Raw genomic sequence first — 23,195 nt, forward strand, 5'->3', positions numbered from 1 at the left:
TAATGGGGGTAGCTACAGAGCAATCTTGAGTTTTTTTGTTTTTGTTAATAAAAATCCCGCTCAAGTGCCAGCCTCCTTGCAAATACAATTGTTGGGGAGGGGTTGACTTGTTTGCGTATGCATACACAAACACATATATACCCAAACTATTGGTTCTATTTTACTTGATAATATTTGATTGGAAATACGTTATTTTGTCTTATTGTATGTCTATTATACTAGTGATAACGAACGAAAATATTGTGGTTGAAAAGTAATTTTGAAAAAGAGAACATTACATCAAAATTGAAAATTTAAATTCTTAGATAAATTTGAAATCATGAAAATTGAAAAAGTAACGACTCAACTGGTGGTTTTGAGTATTTGCACTTCACTCGGTAGTTTGTGGGCATGATTAGTTCCGTATGATGTATTATGACTTGTGTGTATCATCGGTTTCGATTTTGGGGTGATTCAGAATTAGTTTGGAAGGATGAATTTCATGTTTGAAGCTTCAAGTTGGAAGAGTTAACCAAGTTTGACTTTTGAGTATTTGACCTCGGATCGAAGTTGTGATAGTTCCGTTAGGTCCGGATATTGATTTTGGACTTGGGCGTATGCCCGGATTTGCATTTGGATATTCCTAGGAAGTTTCGGCACTATTTGACGAAAGTTGGCAATTTGAAGGTTTGGAATGATTATATGTTTGACCGAGAGTTGACTTTGATATTATCGGGTTCGGATTATGATTCCGGGAATTGGAATAGTTTCGTCATGTCATTTGGGACTTGTGTGCAAAATTTGAGTTCATTCCGGGTTGATTTGATATGGCTCGACACGAGTTTTGGAAGTTGAAAGTTTAAAAGTTCAATAAGTTCGATTTGAGGTGTGATTCGTGGTTTTGATATTTTTATGCCTGTTTTGAGTCCTCGAGTAGGTTCATGTTATGTTATGGAACTTGTTGGTATGTTAGGACGGGGTCCTGAGGGGATCGGGTGTGATTCAGATTGATTTCGGACCATTTTTCTTCATATTTGCATTGTTGGTTTCTGCTGAAGTCTGGTGCACCAAATGTTTTTCGCGATCGCGAAGTGGGAGGTGCGATCACGTAGAGGGAAATTGGAGCTAGGCAGTTTCTTAATCGTGGTCGCGATATGACCGTGTTCGCGTAGCTTGGTGTTGGTTACAATACGCGTTCGCATAAGGGTGGCCGTGTTCGGATAGAGCTGAGACGGCAAGCTGGGAGCTGGAGATCTCTTCTTCGCGTTTGCGTTATTCTTGTCACGATCGCGTAGTGCAGGTGCATATGGTCATCGCGTTCGTATGGGATGTTTCGCGAATGCGTAGGGTATTTTTGGAGGCTGTCAAGTTTGTTCTTCGCGATCGCGAAGGGTATGCCTGTTCACTGATTATAAGTACTTCATTTTTGGGGGTTTCGGCCATTTTTTTTATATTTGGAGCTATGGAGCTCGGATTGAGATAATTTTTGAAGCGATTTTTACCATATGGATTGGGGTAAGTGTTCTCTACTCGTTTGTTATTATATTTTATGAATCTATCCTCATTTTTTTATATTTGGTTGGTGATTTCAAAAGAGAAATTGGGAGTACTTGTTTAAAATTTCATAAAGTGAATTTTCGATTTTTGAGCATCAATTCGGAGTCGAATTTGAGTGAAATCAGTATGGTTGGACAGGTAATTGAATGGATTGTCGATTTTTGTGAGTTTTGTCGGGTTCGAGGTGCGGGCTCGGGTTTGACTTTTTGGTTGACCTTGGGCTTTTGATTAAAGATTTTACCTTTATCGATTAAGTTTGTTTCCTTTGGAATTATTTGATATTTTTGAGTTATTTTTGGCTAGTTTTGAGTCGTTCTGAGGTCGGTACGCACGGGATGGTATTTTCAGAGTATTGTTTGGCTTGCTCGGTATTGGATTCGCCTTGTTCAAGGTAAGTAACATTTTTAAACTTGGTGTTGAGGATATGAACCCCTGAATATACATGTTATGTGTTTGGTGTTGAGGTGCCACACATGCTAGGTGACGGGCATGTGGGTGTGCACCATGTGAATTATGATTCGATTGATTCTGTGGTACTGTGTAGTGACCTAATATTTTTTCTATCCATCAAATTTCTACGTGCTAGAGTAATTGAGCTGTGATCCATGTTAGAAACCATATTTAGGCTATATGCTTATCCTGTTGGGACCCACTGAGGTCATTTCTACTGTTGAGTTATTTGCTTAAATTACAATTACATACTTAGTCATACTCATTCATTTGCATATCATATCTCAGTCTCTGTTATCATTTGTTTCACATCATATCATCATTGTTTGGGCTGATTGGCATGAGATTTGTAAGGCCGAGAGACTAGAGAGGATGATAACTGAGTGAGGCCGAGGGTCTTATTGTGAGTGATATTTATGGGATCGGGCTGCATGCCGCAATATGTTTTATTGATTCATGCCATGATAGGTTTATATTAGCGCTTGGACAGGATCCGCCCCTCCAGTGTGTGACATACCAGCAGTGAGCGCATGTACCTACTAAGTGCGAGTGTCGAGCGATTATGAGGACTGAGTGACTGGGAGGATTGAGAAAATTGATACTCCGAGAGTATGCATATGGTTTTATCACTGCGTTGCATTACAGTTGGCCTGCATACTTGGCATGTAGGCATTGAGATGCAGTTCCTCACACTGTACGACATTGCGTCATTTATGACTTCACATTGACATTGACATGTGGGCATAAAGATGTCCTTTTCTCATGCCATCTGATAATGAAACATCTTATCTGTTGTTGAATGTTTTTGGAAAAAATTATAATTTTCAGATTTACTCATATTTTTGGTGATTTCAGTGAAAGAATTGGGTTTTACTATTATATTGAAAAACATGCCTGCCTATTTTTGGGAACTATGAACGAGCTGAGCATCATATCTTTGAGTTATTATTTGTGCTGCTTTATTTATATTGTTATGAGTTGTTCCTGGCTATTGGTGTTGGACTCTGACCCTTGTCCAAGCTCGTCACTACTTTCAACCTAAGGTTAGGTTTGTTACTTATTGAGTGCATGTGGTCGGTTGTACTCATACTACACTTCTACACCTTGCGTGTAGATTTTGGATGCTGATGTGCTGTGTATGGCGGGAGTTGGCATTGAAGATACATGGCATTTAGGACAAACTTCCCATCTTTCTTTCTTTATCGTGCGACATTGATTTAACTTGAAGCATATCTCTTTGAATTCCTTCCACTCACTTGTATGCGCATGTGAGCGCTCGGTATCAGCTGTACATCGACGGCTTATGGAATTCCATGGATGAGGTGCGAGATGTGTTTTTTGTGTTTTGGTGATGGGCCAGTCTAGAGTACTTGAGGCCAGGTTTAGACCACAACTTAGGCTCGGTAGTTTCAGTTGGGTGAGCATGTGCTTTTGGACTTATATGTCCGGTAGTGTTCCTATGAGGGGAATTTATGGTTCGGTGAGTGATTGGATGGCTATATAATGAGTATCATGTGACTACGAGATGTGTGCAGATGGTTTGAATATGACAGGAAGAGTTTGCTTGAGATGTGAAAAGGACTATTGGGTGTTTAAGTTTTGTCTTGATATGTTGTACAATCTCGAGTTATGAGCGTGTTGAGGAAAGTTTCATGTTGTTCATTCATAGGATGAAGCAGATTCTTATGATTTGTTGACGAGCTTAGAATCGTGAAGATTTAGTGAATGCTTAGTGGTTATGTCTATGGTAGGACGTAAGAGATGCCAGTTAGAGGCTAAGCATGTGGGTTATCTCATGCGGTGTGTCCTGAGGTTGTGTGATCCCTATATTATTTTTGTGGAGAGTTTTCTCTTACCGGTGGGTTATATGTGTATCAACTTTAGTTTGGATCGCTTGAGGAAGTTGGATTGACTGTTACGAGGATAAATGCGAGCTTAGCAGATGATTTGATTTATTGTATGGTTTGTGTTACATGAGCTTATGAAGGGTTTAGTTGAATCTCACAGTGGTATTATGGCAGTAATAAAGTATGGGCATTGTGAGTTATCGAGTGTTTTGACCTATGGCTTTGAGCTAAGTGGTGGAGTCTGCTATCGACGATTTGATTGCATGGTTACATGTTGTATTGGTTTCGGTTTGAGGCATACTTGTCGATTGGTTATGACTGGCAGAGGTTGGTTTTGAGGATGACTTGACTAAGAAATTTTTGGATTCATGATGTATTACCCCTTACGGTATATGGGAGTCTTGGAAATGGTTTAGGGGGTCACTCGGTTGCATAGAGGTGTGGATTATTTTTTTGGGTGTTGTTGTACTAATGGGGCACAGGTCGTACGACCCGTTTGGGCGATGCAATTGAGATTTGAGCATAGTGGATGACTCTCGAGGAGGTTCTAATGGATTCAAGATTTATATGTAGCAATTGAGAATTTCGGATTGGTACATGGCTAGAATCTGAGATTTGTATTGGATGGTGTCGAGACTCGTGGTATTTCTATATCATTATAGATTCTACATTTCAATATCAGGAAGCTGAAGGAAAAGGCTTTAGATTCATAGAAGGTCTCTTCAGAGTGGATGTCTCAATTGTGGTACTTTTGGGGTGCTTAAGAGGGAATGCAGCAGTTTCTGGGCCTTAAGGCGGTGTGGTTTTATGTTAGGATATTTTGTGGTGAGCTTTGGGTAAGGATCGTGGTGTTCTATCACGGAGAAGTGTCAATTTGAGGGTAATTCGGAAGGAACTCGGGGAAATAGGACAGTTGAGTAGTAGGTTGGATTAGCACGGTAATGGATTTGATCGGTTCTTTGGGTACTTATGATGTGGTGAGGCTCTAAAAGTGTTTTGGTGGCAATACTCTTGGATTTGGAGACCTGAGTGGCTTGGTTGAGTCAGAGAGATTCAGTTCTGATGGCTTGGTTATGTGCAAATGGGTTTCGAAGAGTTCTCGATAGTTTCTATCACAGTTTGAGATGGATATTTCCTACCGGCGTGAGGAGCATATTGGGTATTGTGATTTTCTCTTGGATGGGATCACATTGAAGGTTTCTAACTGATCGAGTATATGTTCTGCTGGTAACTCAGAGTTGATTATGAGATTCTTGTACTTTTTATATGATGGCATGATAGACGTGCGTCCTGTGGGGTTGAGATTCGCATGTACAAGGTGGCGAATCAGTTTTGTAGGGAAGGTCATGAATTTTGAACAATGTGGACGGCTTTATATGTTTAAGGAATGCTATTACTACTTGGTATTGCCTGAGAAGGGTGCGCATTTCAGAAGGCGCATTGTGTTTTGACTTACGGATGCTTCATTGGTATTGCGGTACTCGCCTGGTTGATCGACGGCTGATTTTCAGATTTTTCTATGTGACATGGAAGAATCATATAAGTATTTCTCGTGGGGATGCTTATATATGAGAGATGTGTTAGTCATTCGAGTGGTGGAGTTGGTATCAACTATGGTGATTCGTGTGTTCTATGGATTTGGAAACTGGGAGTTCTCAGAAGCAGATTGTTTCGTGGTTGCGGACTGTGAAGATGTGGCCAAAGTTATCTAGATGATGGTACATGCTATGGTTAGGTTATTGTGAACTTTTGGAGGGCCATTTATCCATTTGGGGATAATCGGAGTCGATATGGGGGCCCATTGGTAGGCCCGAGGAGGATGTGTATTCTACACCGGGTCGGATTTGTTGACTCATCACCGTTATTACTGAAAGGTGTGTCATTCAGTTAGAGTTGAGCTTGTTCATGTTCTGATATGTTCTACATATTACTCTCTATGCTACGAGGGGTTGTGATTTATCTGTTATATGCACACATGATGTGGTTCTGTTCGGGCCTCGTAGCGAGATTTGAGCGAAATGGTTATTGGGGTGTTGAATGGTTGATTGCCCCGTGGTTATGTTCTCTTCGGGTTGTGGTATATTGTGCTATTTGATTCTCCATAGTTATGGTCATACACTTTGTTTATTTGATGTCGAATTGCTTGTAGTTGTTGATTTTGAGCATTATGGCTTGAGGTATTTCATAAGACCGGTGTTTGGATGGGGTCACGCATTGCAGCAGAGTTATGTTTGAATATGATCCATTGTGTTAGATTCGTGTGCCTTGGTTCTACTATGTGGCGCTTGTGGTGGTATCTATTGAACTTGCGGGTCGGTTCCATCATTTGAGTCATTTTCCATATTTGAATACATTTGAATTGTTGCTTATTAGTGCACAAATTGCATAGTTTGTGGCTCTAGGTAGTATTGATGTAGCATGTCAGTAGAGTAGCTTGTATTTGATGAGATGATGTCCTTGGGCCTGAAGTGATTGCTATCGAATTTGATTATGGTGTATCTAGAAGAGTAATATCAGAGGTCAGCTTAGAATTTGGGCTATGGTTCTGGTTAGGGGAGTGGGGTCCATGACTTGTTGATCTGATGAGTGATTATGCGTTTCTGCATGTTTCTTTCATCACCGGCAGTGTACGAAGTTTTCGAATGAGGTTTTGTTTGATATGAGGTTTATTACCGGTACCACATTTGTTTTGAGCAAATATTGTGGTCGAAAATTATTTCTACGAGTATGCGAGTTGTGCGGTATATCATGTGATTACATCTTGGGTTATGGTTATGGCTTGATACAGCTTGTTCAGGCTTATACAATGTGGATGCGAGATTCGGGTCCTGTAAGGAGATCCAGATGTTGGAAATTGGGTTCTAAGGCTTACAGACTAAGATTTAAGTAATGATCTTCCATTACGTCGTGTTGTCAGGCTTATATGGATTGGGGTGACATGGGGTCACCCCCGGGTATGTGCATGGTAAGGTTGCACAGTGAATTGAAGGCTTTGGAACGACTCTTGTCATGTTCGAGGACGAACGTATGTTTAAGTGGGGGAGAATGTAACGACCCGATCGGTTGTTTTGAGAATTTGCACTTCGATCGGTGGTTTGTGGGCATGAGTAGCTCCGTATGATGTATTATGACTTGTGTGTATCATCGGTTTCGGTTTTCGGGTGATTCTGAATTAGTTTGGAAGGATGAATTTCATGTTTGAAGCTTTAAGTTGGAAGAGTTGACCAAGTTTGACTTTTGAGTATTTGATCTCGGATCGAAGTTTTGATGGTTCCGTTAGGCCCGAATGGTAATTTTGGACTTGGGCATAGGCCCAGATTTGTATTTGGATGTTCCTAGAAAGTTTTGGCACTATTTGGCGAAAGTTGGCAATTTGAAGGTTTAGAATGTTTATAAGTTTGACCGGGAGTTGAATTTGATGATATCGGGTTCGTATTGTGGTTTCGGGAATTGTAATAGCTTCGACATGACATTTGGGACTTGTGTGCAAAATTTGAATTCATTCCAGGTTGATTTGATATGGTTCGACACGAGTTTTGGAAGTGGAAAGTTCAAAAGTTCATTAAGTTCCATTTGAGGTGCGATTTATGGTTTTGATGTTGTTATGCATAATTTGGGGCCTCGAGTAGGTTCGTGTTATGTTATAGGACTTGTTGGTATGTTCGGACGAGGTGCCGAGGTGCTCGGGCGTGATTCAGATTGATTTCAGACCATTTTTCTTCATATTTGCATTGCTGGTTTTTGGTAAAGTCTGGTGCACCAAATGTTCTTCGCGACCGCGAAGTTGGAGGTGTGATCGCGTAGAGGAAATTGGAGCTAGGCAGTATTAATTGCGATCGCGATTGGACGACCATGTTCGCGTAGCTTGGTGTTGGTTACAATACGTGTTCGCATAAGGGAGACGGCATTCGCATAGAGCTGAGATGGAAAGTAGGGAGCTGGAGATGTCTTATTCGCGTTAGCATTATTTTTGTCGCGGTCGTGTAGTGTAGGTGCATGTGTTCATCGCGTTCGCATGGGATGTTTCGCGAACGCGTAGGGTATTTTTGGAGGCTTTCAAGTTTGTTCTTCGCGATCGCGAAGGATGTACCGCGATCGCGAATGGTATGCCTGTTTAGTGATTATAAGTACTCTATTTTCGGGAGTTTAAGCCATTTTTGCATATTTGGAGCTATGGAGATCGGATTGAGACGAGTTTTGAAGCAATTCTCTACTCGATTTTGATTATATTTCATGAATCTATCCTCGTTTTTAGCATTTGGTTGATGATTTCAAAAGAGAAATAGGGTTTTTTTGTCTAAAATTTCATAAAGTGAATTTTCCAGTTTTGAGCATCGATTCATAGTCGGATTTGAGTGAAACTAGTATGGTTGGACTCGTAATTGAATGAGTTATCAGATTTTGTGAGTTTTATCGGGTTCCGATGTGTGGGCCCGGGTTTGACGTTTTGGTTGACTTTGGGCTTTTGATTAATGATTCCACCTTTATCAATTGGATTTGTTTCCTTTGGCATTAGTTGATGTTTTTGAGTTGCTTTTGGCTAGTTTGAGCCATTCGGAGGTTGGTATGCACGGGATGGTGTTTTCATAGTATTGTTTGGCTTGCTCAGTATTGCATTCGGCTTGTTCGAGGTAAGTAACACTTCTAAACTTGGTACTGAGGGCATGAACCCCTGAATATACGTGTTATGTGTTTGGTGTTGAGGTGTCGCATATTCTAGGTGACGGGCATGTGGGCGTGCACCGTGTGAGTTATGATTCGATTGATTCTGTGGTACTGTGTAGTGACCTAATCTTGTTTCTATCCATCAAATTTCTACGGGCTAGAGTAATTTAATAAACACAGGCAGACAAGAAAGTTCTTGAACATTGTAAGTTCAAACATAAGTTTTAGGGACAAGGACATAAGTCTTGAACAAATTCAAGTTTTAATAGCTACCAAGTAACACACTTAGCTTTTAAAACTAATAAAATTACAGAAGTGCAATAAAACAGGAATAAGCTCATCATGGGTCATTGAGAACTATGAAGTCTGCATTGAACATAAACATATAAGACTTTAGGCATAGAGACTGTAGGAAAAGCTCACAACAAAGACTAATAGTTATCACTCAACTAATCGATTGTCACTTAAGGAATCATAACAGAATAGGCTACTCGTAAAGGATTATTATACTAACAAAAACATGACTATCAAACATTTTCAACACATACAACATAATTATGATGTACAAAACTTAACATTAACATATCTAAATCATTTAGCGAGGTGAATAAAAGAAAGGGGAAAGAAAGGTGCTGACCTTTCTTATCATTTAAGGGCAGCAGATCAAATGAATTCCCTTTGTTGCTCAAAGATCCCAGAAAACCTTCAAGCTTGAACCGGCAAAGAGAGGAAAAATAGTAAGAGACCTAAGTATCAGAAACCCTAATTTTTTAGTGTTTATAACTTTTCAGAGTTTAGGTTGCTCTGGTTTGTTAGTGTTAGATTATGTTCGATTGTAAGAATATTAAAGACCCCTTTTTATAGTGGCATTCATTACTCTAGGGCTTTACGAATTCTAAATCACCCCTTTTTATAGTGATGCATGGTAGATGATAATATCTAATCGAGTGAAAATCAGAAGACAAAAGGGGAATCCAATAATAATTTTACCTGTGTACTGGAGTGGAGTGAATTGTTGAACGTTGAGGCACAAGAAACCATCAGTCAAAACCCTAATACCCAGAAGTCATTGCATTTGACCTATGGGTGTCGAATATTAATGATGAAGCCAGCTAACACTTCCTGTTCGCTTTGATTTGAATGAACGAAGGAAGGAATAGATGAGTTTGAAGTTTCATCTTTGGGGTCTGATTTCTTTGACTAGGGTTTTGAAATCGAAAGGCGAAAATAGAAAGAACTACGGGACTGGGAGTGCAGGAACAAAAGGAATAGCCATGCACGCCATGGATTTGAAAAATCAGTGACGATTTAAAGTTTCATCTCTGAGGTTAGGGTTTCAGAATTTAGGCGGTTTGAATTTGTGCTCGGAAAGGGAATGTTAAGCGAGAATCACGAATTTGTGCAAAGGCTCAGGCGATTGACGGGTATATATGCTCAAGTGAGAAGAGAGAAGAAGAGGAAAGAGGGAGGTGAGGCGGCTGAGTAAGGTGCAAATGAATTAGGGTTTTTGGAATGAGACCAGTTGGTCTCTGAGTTAAAAATGGGAGAAAGGATCTGGACCGTTGGATCACTTGATCAATAGCCCTGATAAATCGGGGAGTTACTTATTTAAGAAAAATGATTTTAGGAAAATATGGGGACCGTTGGATCTATGTAATTCAACGGCTGAGATAATTTCTGATAATGGATCGGGATTTAAACAGAACATAAGGATAATTCGTGACCGTTGATGATTTGAATCAACGATTCAGGTCGCTTGTGTTTGTTTTGTGAGTGGGATTAGCGGGTGATGTGTCAGATCGTGATTGGTTGAGAAGTGATGGCAAGGATTGCCAAGTTGGAAGAGGTTGGGGTGTTTGGACTGGGTTGTTCCGATTTGGGCTTGGTATTTGGGCCAAAATTAATTTAAAGAATAGCCACTTTATGCTTGGTTAAGGAATTACATTTGTAGCCTTTTAGTTTTAAAATCTATTTAAAATTAATTTAAATAAACTTAACAATTTCATTAAAATGTGATGAAATTATAATTACTATATGTTACTAATTATTTTAATTATCTATAAATGACACATATTTCAAATTGTAGCACTAATTTCAAAATATTAATAAAGTAGCCTAATTTTGGAAATGGAGGAGTAATTTTATCAAATTATAAAACCTATGTAATGTACATACAAAAGTTAATTTATAATAGTAAATATATTTGTAATTACACAATATTAGTACTATGTAATTAATTTTGAAACTAATACTTAATTAATTTATAAAAATAGATACCCATTAATAAAAAAAATACCTTTAAAGCATTTATTGCAAATTGTTAAGCGTGAATAAATTAATTTTAAAAGGGAGGGTCAAAATTGGCCGTCAACAACTGCCCCTCTTTGACCGGAGATGATGAAAGAGTTTTTGGACAAAAAAATTGAACCAAAGCCAATTTGTCCCGACTTTTAGGCAGGTATTGCAAGAATGACATGAAAGTTATGAATTGAGGAAGAATCTAGGAAAGTTTGGGAATATTAGGTGGAATTCTGGCTTTGAATTGATTACATACCGCAAACTTAACGAGTATCAGGCCTCATGTAGTTATGGAGTAGGGACTTTGGGGAAGCGGCACTCGCTGGAATTGCCCCAGTATCATATTTTGATGATACTAGGAGACGGAAGATTGGTCACTTATGATAGCCTGAATTTTGCCACCTGATTTGAATGACTCAAAATTTTGAACTTACTGGTCATCTTGAGTGGGGATCTTGAGCCCGCTACTGGGTTGGCTGTCCCCAGAGCGTTGTAGTTCGGTTTGCTGCTAAGAAGTAGTTCCACGCTGCGGTGTTTGTTTCTACAAAACAAAATGAAATACACGCATACCAATATAGCAGAATATATTAAGATACCATGTAAATGATGCAGGAATGATGATGCCTGGCTACCGGCGAGCCATTATTTGGGATTGGGATGATGGGATACTTGATCCTTACTCGATTTGTTAGCCGGGCTAGGTATCGTTTCGCAGCTGTCAGAGCATTTGAAAATTGTCTCCGCTTGTTGGGAGAGCTTGATTGGTGAAGTGCGTCTCTACTTGCTGAGAGAGCTTTGCACTGAGAAATGTCTTCGCTTATTGGGAGAGCTTGATTTGCAGAGTGCATCTCTACTTGTTGGGAGAGCTTTGCACTGAAAAATGTAGAGTATTTTCTTCTCGAGAGAGATCGAAATCATGCCTAAAACTGAACGAACAAAACGTTAAAATATTCAAGGTAACACCGAAATAAAATATAAGCATGCCCAAGAGATACTCCTGACTGCGAAGCTAGTTGCGGCCATCGATTGGTAGAACGTTGGTGACAAGGTTCGCGATTGTCTATTCCGACATTCGTGATTTATGGAGCAGTGCTGCAGATTGCTTTTTGTTGGCGTAGTTTGCAGTTTACTATATACAAGGCTCCAGTTGGTGAAGCCGATGTTCGATTTGTACAAGGCGCTCCGATTGATCGAGTTGACAGTTTTCTTTATACAACACTTTAATTGGTGAAGCCGGCGTGCGATTTGTACAGGGTGCTCTGATTAGGTGAGTAGACGGTTTGCTATTTACAAATTTCCGCATCAGCTGTCTGATTCCGAGGCACTTGCAAAGAATTCAAGAGTTAGCTTTAGCCGTGGTCAAAAATTTTAAGTAACAGGGAGGAGAGATAATATTAGGTAAATGGCGGGTCAGTCATTTGCCCCAGTGTGGTCCCAGTGATTCTTTACTCCCTGTTGAGCCTTCACTGAAAGAAAACTTCTTAGTAGGGGGGGAGGTTGGTTTGCGTCGACCCTAGTGTTGATTTTCCCCAACCTTTGACATGATTGCGCCACGGAGTTCGGTAGATGGAACAAGTTACTTTATATATATATATTTGAAAATATTCTGATCATATTTGTTTCTTTTAAGGAAAATGCCGTCATTCTGGATTATGACATATTGCTTAGGGTTCTCTGCACGTGAACACATTTCTCTGAGAATCTCGTCCGGTTTGATGTCGATCTTCCATGGTATTTCTGACAACGCGGCTACTAGTCGTTGTGATTGTGTCCTAATTAAGACCGATGCATTACAGAGGTTTCCTAAGGTTATGACCGAACCCTTTCAGATGGCCTACGTATCCAAAGCGGAATGAGGTCTGAACATAGTTCGTGGGGTAATGATATAATGCGATGAAACGACCGAGCCTAACTCAGGCAGCCTACGTATCCAAACAGGAATCAAGTCAGGACATAGTTCGATTATAACAGATGCAAGATGATGAGATTAAAAGATGAAAACGGGGGAGTCTGACTCAGACAGCCTACGTATCCAAATGGAATCAGGCCAGGACGTAGTTCAATTACAAAAAACAACTGAATCCGATGAAGATTTCCTACGTATTCCTTTCTGAGGAAATCAAGTTGGCGTAGTTCCTGAAGAACATACAAAAATGATATTTGGTATTTCTATTACAAAATAAAGGGGGAGAGAAACCGAACCTTATGTGGGTTGTCTACGTATCCCTCCGTGGGAAGTCAGGTTGAACGTAGTTCTGTTACATAAGAATCTAACTCTATTTGTCCTCAGAAGTAATATCTCTTGATTGCGTTCGAGTTAATCGGCTTCGTGCTGACTCTTCTATCCATTTATGCTAATATTAGAGCTCCGCCAAATAGTTCTCTGTGGACCACGTAAGGACCTTTCCTGTTTGGTGCAAACTTCTCTTTAACTTCCTCTTGATGGGGAAAAATTTTCTTCACAACCAACTCCCCCGGTGCGAATTGGCGAGGCTTCACTCTTTTGTTAAATGCACTAGCCATCCTATTCTAGTATAGCTATCCATGACATAATTCATCCATTCTTTTCTCATCAATGAGCATGAGTTTTTCTTGCCTGACCCGTATCCACTTTGCGTCATCCAATTTTACTTCTTGGATGACTCTTAAGGATGGAATTTTGACTTCTGCGGGTATTACTGATTCAGTGCCGTATACCAACATGTACAACGTTGCCCCAGTGGATGTTCTCATGGTAGTCTGGTAACCCAATAAAACGAAAGGTAGCTTCTCATTCCATTGTCTGTAATTGTCCACTATCTTTCGCAGAATCCTCGTGATATTCTTATTGGCTGCCTCGACTGCCCCATTCATTGTGGACTATAAGCTATGGAATTGCGATGGACGATTCTGAACTTCTCGCAGATTTCCCTTATGAGGTCTCTATTGAGGTTGGAGGCATTGTCAGTGATGATAGACTCTAGTATCCCACCTTCTTTGTGACGACCTTGTAAGTAGATGCCTTGACCCATTTAGTGAAATAGTCGATGGCTACCAAAATGAAACGATATCCGTTTGACGCTGTAGGCTCTATAGGTCCTATCACGTCCATGCCCCAGGCAGCGAAAGGCCAGGGTGAACCTATTACATTTAACTCATTTGGTGGAACCCAGATGAAATCTCCGTGAATCTGACATTGGTAACACTTCTGCACATAGAGGATGTTGTTGCTTTCCATGATCATCCAAAAGTATTTAGTTCTCAAAATCTTCTTGGCTAATGTGAACCCGTTTATGTGGGGTCGGCACATCCCCACATGTATTTCTTCCAACATTCTTGTTGCTTCGGCGGCATCTATACATCTTAGCAAACCTGAGTATGGGGTCCTCCTATACAAGACTTCCCCGTTGAGGAAAAAGTGGTTTGCCAGTCTCCTGTGAGGTCACTTTTGACCATTAGTAGCATTTTCTGGGTACTCCTGGGTCATGAGGAACTTCTTGATGTCGTGATACCAAGATTTACCATCTGGTTCTTCATTCATATGGAAGTAATAGGCATGTTGATCCTTGATTTCTATCTTGACGGGGTCGATGTAGTTCTTTTCTTAATGTTGAATCATAGATGATAAGTTCGCAAGGGCGTCGACGAACTCGTTCTGAATTCTAGGGACGTGCTTGAACTCAATCTTTGTGAACTTCTTGCACAGCTCCTTCACGCAGTGCAGGTACGGTAGTATCTTGACATTCTTGGTTGACCATTCTCCTTTGACTTGGTGGATCAGCAAATCGGAATCTCCTTGGACCAAAAGTTCTTTGATGTTCATGTCGGTCACCATTCTGATTCTGAGGATGCATGCCTCGTATTCAGCCATATTATTGGTAGACGGGAATCTTATCTTCGCCGACACTGGATAGTGTTGTCTAGATTCCAAAATTAGGACTGCCCCAATTTTGACTCCTTTGAAATTTACTGCTCCGTCGAAAAACATTCTCCATCCAGGGTACGATTCTGTAATATCTTTTCTGGTAAATAGTACCTCTTCATCGGGAAAATACGTGGTAAGTGGATCGTAATCCCCATCCACCGGATTCTTGACGAGATGGTTAGCTAAAGCTTGTCCTTTGATAGCCTTCTAAGTTATGTACACAATGTCAAATTCGCTGAGTAGAATTTGCCACATGAACCCGTTCATGTGGGATCCGCACATCCCCGCATGTATTTCTACCAACAGTTTGGTTGCTTCGGCGGCGTCTATATATCTTAGCAAACCTGAGAATGGGGTCCTCTTATACAAGACTTCCCCATTGAGGAAAAAGTGGTTTGCCAGCCTCATGTGAGCTCATTTTTGACCATTAGTAGCATTTTCTGGGAACTCCTGGGTCGCGACAAACTTCTTGATATAGTGATACCAAGGTTTACCATCTGGTTCTTCATTTACATGGAAGCAATAGGCATGTTTATCCTTGATTTCTATCTCGACGGGGTCGATGCAGTTCTCGTCTGGATGCTGAATCATAGATGATAAGGTCGCAAGGGTGTCAGCCAACTCGTTCTGAATTTTGGGGACGTGCTTGAACTCAATATTTGTGAACTTCTTGCACAGCTCCTTCATGCAGTGCAGGTACGGCAGTATCTTGACATTCTTGGTTGACCATTCTCGTTGGACTTGGTGGATCAGGAAATCAGAATCTCCTTTGACCAAAAGTTCTTTGATGTTCATGTCGATCGCCATTCTGATTTCGAGGATGCATAGCTCGTATTCAGCCATATTATTGGTACACGGGAATTGTATCTTTGCCGACGCTGAATAGTGTTGTCTAGATTCCAAAATTAGCACTTCCCCAATTCCGACTCCTTTGAAATTTGTTGCTCAATCGAAAAATATCCTCCATCCAGGGTACGATTCTGCAATATCTTCTCCGGTAAATAGTACCTCTTCATCGGGAAAATATGTGGTAAGTGGTTTGTAATCCCCATCCACCGGATTCTCGGCGAGGTGGTTAGCTAAATCTTGTCCTTTGATAGCCTTCTAAGTTATGTACACAATGTCAAATTTGCTGAGGAGAATTTGTCACTTAGCTAGCTTCCCAGTAGGCATTGGCTTCTGAAAAATATACTTGAGCGGATCGAGCCAAGATATCATATGCGTGGTGTATGCTGACATGTAATGCCTTAGCTTCTGAGCAATCCAGGCCAGAGCACAAAAAATGCGTTCTATCAAAGTATACTTGGGTTCGCATGGTGTGAACTTCTTGCTTAAGTAGTAGATGGCCTGCTCCTTTCTCCCAGTTTCGTCGTGTTGCCCCAAGACACAGCAAAAGGCATTGTCCAAGACTGACAAATAGAGCAACAATGGTTTCCCTGGTTCAGGGGCAACTAGCACTGGTGGGTTTGAAAGATACTCTTCGATTCTATCGAAAGCTTTCTGGAATTCCTCCATCCATTTTGTGGCAGCATCCTTCTTTAACAGTTTGAAGATGGGTTCACAGATTACTGTGGACTGGGCTATGAAGTGACTGATGTAATTCAATCTTCCCAAGAAACTCATGACATTTTTCTTGCTCTTTGGTGGTGGTAATTCCTGGATGGCCTTGATTTTCGACGGATCCAGTTCTATCCCTTTCCTGCTTACAATAAAACCTAATAGTTTTCCAGCCGGGACTCGGAACACGCATTTTACTGGATTCAGTTTCAAATCATACCTTCGTAAGCATTCAAAAAATTTCCTCAAGTCGTCCAAATGCCCTGAAATCCTAGATTTTATGATGACATCATCCATATACACTTCGATCTCCTTATGAATCATGTCGTGATAAAAGGGTCATCATGGCCCTCATGTAGGTGGAGCCGGCATTCTTGAGACCGAACGGCACGAACCTATAATAGTAGACTCCCCAAGGAGTGGTGAAAGCTGTCTTCTCTGCGTCTTCATCGTGCATTAGGATTTGGTGGTATCCAGCAAAACAATCCACAAACAACTGCAGTTCATGCTTCACATAGTTGTAAATGAGGATGTGGATATTTGGTAAGGGAAAATCATCCTTTGGGCTAGCTTTGTTGAGATCCCGATAATCCACACATATTCTGATCTTTTCGTCTTTTTTGGACACTGGGACGATGTTTGCCTTCTTTTATCCTCAGACCTAAATCAGGTTTGAATTTCCTGGGCTTCTGATTGACAGGCGGTCTGGTGGGGTTAGTGGGTAGTCGATGCGAGACAATATTGGTGCTTAATCCTAGCATGTCATCATAGGACCACGCGAAGACATTGACGTACTGTCGGAGGAGCTCAATCATTGTTTCCTTCTGCTTGCCTTCTAGGTGAATGCTGATTCTAGTTTCTTTCACGTCTTCTTCACTTCCAAGATTGACTACTTCTGTTTCTTTGAGGTTGGGATTCTTCTAACTCTCCAACTACTCGATCTCATGCGGGAGATTGTCTAGCATCATACTTTCATCATATTCCTCGGAATCCGGATCGTGGCGCTCAGCGGTTTTGTTACATGTCATAATCGCGGAACGCGGTTTTGTATCAGTTTGATTACTAAAAAGAAAATCTAGGTATAAATAAAGCAGTAAAATAGAGTTGCGATACATAAGAAAACGATTCTTTTTATTTCATCAAAAAGGGGAAGGTCTTAAGCGTTCACAAGAGGCAAATGACAAAAAGGTACAAACACGATACATGCCTCAATTAACCATGTTCTTTCAAAAGAATACTTTTACAGTTCCATACTACCAAGACTTCCGGGGAACTAAAGATGGACTGGCTGTCCAATTCTGCAGCTCTTCCCCTGGTTCGGCATCCCTGATAGTCGTTGTCTTGATGTCTGTTCCCTCACAACATTCTTCAATCATATTCACGATTAGCTTTCCCATCCCGTCAATGATATCATCTTCGGGCGTTGAACTCTGTCCCGGACATGAAACATGCTCTGGCACAACAACATTTTTCTCGGAGCTAACGTTGCGATTTTTCTTTGACTTCCCTCAAAAACCCTTACGTGGCTTTCTTTGACTTCCCTCAAATGAATTACCAACTCCCGCAGGGTGGAGAGCGGGCAAATGTTTACTCCTGATCCCATGTTGACCAGCACTCGAGATACCACTTTGTCCCCATATTTGACAGTGATGTGAAGAGCCTTGTTGTGACTTGCGCCCTCGACAGGAAATTCATCTCATCTAAAAGTGATCATGTTTTCCTCTACCATTTTTCCAATTGTCACGGCTAATGCCTGGCTGGTGATGTTACTTGATACACTTACCCCGCTTAGCACTTTCAACAAAGCATCCTTATGGCTATCCAAACTCATCAATAGATCCATGATGGATATATGCGATGGAGTTTTCTTTAACTCTTCTTCCATATAATACTCTTTACTCGACACCCTTTTCCAAAACTCCGCGGCTTCCGGGTCTGTTATGTTTCTCCTTGGAATTTGCTCTCTCCCTTGATTGCCTTGATTGACCTTTTCAGGGGCGTAGCATCTCCCAGACCTAGTCATACCATGGGCTACGATAGAGTCTATCATTTTGGCTTTTCCCTTTTGCTGATAGGTCCATGGATGGTTTTGTATTCCCGATCTTCTTCACCCTAAGTAGCATCGGCGGGTTGCTATGGATAAGTTTGAACTGTCACTGTAGGCTTTAGTTATATTGTAATGATGGGATCCTTCCAAGGAGGGATCATTGCGGCTTCTGCATTTCCTATAGTGACAATTGTTCCCTTCAGGTCATATTCTTCATCCAATGTGATCAAGTTGGCTCCCTGGTTTCGATGATTTGGCAATGGGTTGTGATTTATATTAGGTGGTGCTGGAGTGCACTGGACAACTCCGCTCTTTATCAGGGTTTCAATTTCATTTTTCAACTTGAAACAGTCTTCAGTATCATGCCCTGGCACATTGGAATGATACATGCATCTCTTAGTGGCATTAAAATATTTGGAGGGATGTTCAAGAACCTTCCCTCAATTGGGTGTATCAATCCTGCTCTTCTCAACCTTTCAAACAATTGGGCCAGAGGCTCAGCAATTGGGGTATAGGTTCTAGGACCCCTCTCTTCAAAGTTGGGACGAGTACGTGGTGCATACACTGGTCGGTTTTGGTGAGTAGTGGTTTGGACATGAGCATATAGCCGTTGTAGGTTTTGGTTGTTGTTGACTCAAGGAGGGTTGTATTATGGTTGAGGGTGGTAGTATGGTTGGGTATTATAGATTGAAGCATAGGTAGGTGGTGGTGAGTGGTAATTTGGGGAGTACGAGGTGCTTCCAGGAAATGGGTTAGTTTGATAGTAGGGGACTATTGCTCAGAACTTCTCTTTCTTTTTCTTCCCGCTACCGATCGATCCTGACTGGATGGCCTTGTTGACTGCTTGCAGTGCTGCCATAGATTGCGCCTTTCCACATTTTATGACCTCCTCTAGAAAATTTCCCATCTTAACCAGCTCAGGGAACTTTTGACCCATCATTCCCATCATCTTTTCAAAGTTTATTCCCTTCTGGGCTCGGATGAAGTATTTGGTTTAGTTCACTGTCGTCCGGTGGTGGTTGCGTCCTGGCAGCTTTCGTCCTCCAACGTCGTGCATATTCTTGAAACAACTAGATCATATTTTCGGTAGGTTCACCAGCACAAACTGATCAGGAGTATTTTCTGTATTGAATCGAAAATGGTTCATAAAGTCCTCCACCTTATCTTGCCAAGTTCTCCAATTTCGCGGGTTCTGTCGGGTATACCGGGTGAGTGTTTCTCCCATCAGACTCCTTATAAACAATTTCATCCTCAGTTTCTCATTTCTCCCTACTCCAACCAACTTGTCGTAATAAGCCCTTAATGTGCGTGAGGGTCCCGTGTCCCATCAAAAGTATCGAACTTTGGGGGTTTGTAACCTATTGGCATATCCACATCTGGGTGAATGCACAGGTCCTCATAATCTAGGCTTTCACTTCCTCGGGCAACTTGGAGTCTCTTCATTTGCCTTCTTAACATCTGCAACTGCTCAGATACCTACTCTTCCTCCTTACGCCTGGCCTCTCTCTCCATCTCAGTGTATTGATCGATCTCATGTGGAACCCTGACCGTGATGGGTGCTGTAAAGGTAGGTTCGGCAATGACATATACAGGTGGAATATACCGCTCATGAGTAGGGGCATGTGCCATGGGTGTGTGCTGGTTGGTGGTGAAAGTGACTCCGTCACGAGAAGGGGTAGTTGTATTAGTGGTAATAGGTGGGTTTTGTGTTGTCTGAGGATATTGTGGTACGTAGGGGGTGTGAACAGGAGCATTTGGAGGGTTAGAAGGTGATACCAGAGGTATAACCAGGTGCGCCAATTCTCTGATATGTTGCACCTCTTCGCTTAAGGATTCCGTTTCTTGGGCCATCCTGGCCACGTGCTCATCATTCCTAGTGTTGTCCTTTTCCCCCGATCTCCCCGGGCTATCGGCTATGACCAGAGCATATTCAGTTGGGGCTTTTGTAGCTGACATCTTTCCCTTAGACCTTAGATTGTATGGTGGCTCCGCCATTTTTAGTCAACGCAAACCAACTTTCTTTTCTTCTTAAGGGGTATTAATAAAGCAAAAGAAAAAATAAGAAGAAAGAAAAAGAGTAAGAGTTAGTTTCTTCATTTATGCGGGCAAGAAATCACATAAAGCAGATAATTCGTGCATTACAGCTAGCGTTTTCCTAGAATTCGCGGGGACCTCTCATTGCCAGAGGTAGGCCTAATTTGCGGATGCTTGACAAACATTTAGACTTGACACATTTAGAACCGAAGCGATTTGCTTTCATTGATAATATGGACTGATACAAGCGGGAACAAGGATTACATCACGAAGTTGCATGGGCTTAGATAGTTGCCCTTTTGGAAAGTAAAAGAGAGAACTAGGGGTAAAGGTACAAAGTAGGGAAAAGGAAGGGAAATCAACCAATTCTAATAACCATCCCCTGAGTCACCTTCTGGGCCCTTCTCTTCTTCTGGATACTCTTCCAGATCCTCCTCCGGGTCTTCCTCAAACTCTTCATCATCATCATTGAATTCAGACTCCTCCTCTGGATCTTCTTATGGTTCTGTGCTTGACTCTATCTGGATGCATTCTACCACCCGATCATCCTCTTCAGCTGGTGGCAACATATGGTCAATGGATCTTGGGACCACCTAATGATGCATTGATGTGGTCACAATATAGTGTGGTTGTATCTCATGGTAAATCTACAAAGAAACCACCGCATCCTCTAACCAAGCTATACCCTCTCTGCTCGGGCGGGCCAGTTCTTCTTCTTCATTAATCCAGACGTAGTACTCAGGGGTGCACCAGGAATTTTGACCCATATGCATTGTTACCAGGTCATTCCACTCTTCTTGCAGTTTCCTTATCCTAGGAATTGGGATCTGGCCATTATAGTCATCCTCGTACAACGTCGTCCTTGTCCACAACGGCACATCTTGGATCATACCAAATTGTCTGAGGACCTGCAGTGGTGAGTACGGCTGAATGCCTTCTAATCCGATCAACTCAATGAAGTACCTTTGGGAAGTCCTCAAGATTGCTCTTCCACCTAACCAAGAGAGTTTCCAGTTGATCCATTCTCCTGTCAGATTGTTCAGTGTTTCCCTCTATTCTTCTTGGCCATGTGGGGAAATCCTGTGTCTTATTCTTTCATTGTAGTTGCGAATCATATTACTGACACCTACGAAGTGGTCGATAGTAGCCTCCCATTGGAAAAAGTGTTCAGTAGCCCAAATCTGCAGCAACAAGTTGTATCCTTTGAAATTATCGTATCCCCGTGCATAGGCGGATAAGGCTCTCAGCATTTCGGCTAACACCATCGGCACTAAAGTAGCTTGAAGATTGCCGTGGAAGGTTTTCAGTACCACTGGTAACAAGTTGATGTTGATACGGCCCCTTCGCTGTGGGAAGACCAATAGTCCTAACAGTTCCATTGCGAAAGTGTTAGGCCTGAGGCTTTTCCATGTCACTTGGTCAAATTGAAACTCCCCTGAATACCACTCGTAGCTTTCACGGTGCCCAAACCTATCAAACATTTGGTCGAGGCTTACCCATCCATCCTCGATACTTCTGAGACTTCTGCTGTTGGTAAGACCTAGAGCATCGAAGAACCGATAGCCAGCCATGGTGACTGGCAGCACTGGCTTTCTTACGTTGAATGGCAGCTCCGTAAAACTTGTGACTTCTTCCAATGTCGGTACCAGCTCAAAGTCGGCAAATTTGAATACCACTTTAGTTGGATCCCAAAATTCTATCAACAGGCGAGTGAGCACTTTGTCTGTTCGGATGTTCATCAATGTAGTTAATTCCCCTAGGTGCGTCCGAACTTCATCTCTGTGTTCCCGACGAATATTCTTCCACCACTGTTTCATCTTATGTGGTGCTCCCTTTACCATGCTAATTTTAGGGATGTTCTGGTTGATTTCCATTTTTAGAGGTGGGTAGAAGAAAATATATTTGGGAAGTGTTTGCTTCGGATCCATAAGTGTCTTGCCATGTTTGTCCGTCTTTCCACAGAAATTATATCATTGGGTGCATGACCCGTTGACATCAGGGTGGTTGTTCTAATTGTGTGTTGGTACCTGGGACCAACTCACCTAAGGTTTATGCAGTATGACCTATTTTACTAGAGTAGAATGTTTCCTATTTTTGAATTAGACTGTGAACTTCGGGAAGTTATGTCAGTTGACCCGACAAAACTATTCTCTGAAACTAGAGAGTTTTGAAAAGAAGGTTCGGAGGGGTATAAAATACAACCCTCATGTGCCATTGTGTGTGATAGTGTACGGCCAAAACTTGATTGGAAGAGATGTGATGACTGTGTATATAAAGCAGTAACAAGCAAGGGTGTAGCAACAATATAGCAAAGTGAGCATAGAGAGCAGATAATTGTAAAGAGCAAATAAGTCATGTAAGCATGTAATAGCAATTTCAATCATAATCAAAGCAAACTACAAATAAATCTAGAAGCCAAATTAGTCTAAATCTACTAAGGTCAGAACCTAAGTGTGATATCCCCAGCAGAGTCGCCATATTGTTGCACCCTATTTTGCACTAGTCAAGACAGGATTCAACTTGTGATTTTTGTATTGTTGAAGAAAGAGAGTCGCCACCTAATATTTAAAGGTATACTAGGGTACCTATCTAATTACTAAGTCATGTTCTTTACGGGTCTTCTAACCCGTGAGATTCTGGGTAAGGGTTCTTGTTCTTCTAAGGGGAAGGTGTTAGGCACCCTTTAAAATCAACCTGAGTTAGCTCCAAAGGATTTAGACTAAGTTTGGGATCAATTATTTGTAAAGAAAACTTTGATTAATAATAATGAATGCTTCTTACTGTACGCCTAAGGATGATAAAGAATGCAGAGTCTTAAAAGGATATGAATTTATCAAATGGTTCATAAGAGATGTTA

The 23,195-nt window shown here is 41.4% G+C and overlaps 4 protein-coding genes across 4 annotated transcripts; all 4 read right to left on the reverse strand.

The window, feature by feature from the left end:
* Nucleotides 1–13,334: 13,334 nt before the first annotated feature.
* Nucleotides 13,335–14,013, reverse strand: LOC138894128 (uncharacterized). Its single transcript, XM_070178808.1, has 2 exons — nucleotides 13,768–14,013; nucleotides 13,335–13,535 (listed from the first exon to the last, which is right to left on the reverse strand). The coding sequence occupies exons 1-2, from the start codon at nucleotides 14,011–14,013 to the stop codon at nucleotides 13,335–13,337; spliced, it is 447 nt and encodes a 148-aa protein (XP_070034909.1).
* A 366-nt stretch (nucleotides 14,014–14,379) lies between these two features.
* LOC138894129 (uncharacterized) lies at nucleotides 14,380–15,080 on the reverse strand. The gene is made up of 2 exons (XM_070178809.1): nucleotides 15,045–15,080; nucleotides 14,380–14,907 (listed from the first exon to the last, which is right to left on the reverse strand). The coding sequence occupies exons 1-2, from the start codon at nucleotides 15,078–15,080 to the stop codon at nucleotides 14,380–14,382; spliced, it is 564 nt and encodes a 187-aa protein (XP_070034910.1).
* A 34-nt stretch (nucleotides 15,081–15,114) lies between these two features.
* On the reverse strand, nucleotides 15,115–15,507 carry LOC138894130 (uncharacterized). Its single transcript, XM_070178810.1, has one exon. It carries the CDS (start codon nucleotides 15,505–15,507, stop codon nucleotides 15,115–15,117), a length of 393 nt encoding a protein of 130 aa, XP_070034911.1.
* A 5,478-nt stretch (nucleotides 15,508–20,985) lies between these two features.
* LOC104107746 (uncharacterized) lies at nucleotides 20,986–22,212 on the reverse strand. The gene is made up of 2 exons (XM_009616625.1): nucleotides 21,459–22,212; nucleotides 20,986–21,332 (listed from the first exon to the last, which is right to left on the reverse strand). The coding sequence occupies exons 1-2, from the start codon at nucleotides 22,210–22,212 to the stop codon at nucleotides 20,986–20,988; spliced, it is 1,101 nt and encodes a 366-aa protein (XP_009614920.1).
* Nucleotides 22,213–23,195: the final 983 nt, after the last annotated feature.

Source organism: Nicotiana tomentosiformis, chromosome 6 (genome assembly GCF_000390325.3).
Source record: "Nicotiana tomentosiformis chromosome 6, ASM39032v3, whole genome shotgun sequence".
Classification (NCBI taxonomy): Eukaryota; Viridiplantae; Streptophyta; class Magnoliopsida; order Solanales; family Solanaceae; genus Nicotiana; species Nicotiana tomentosiformis.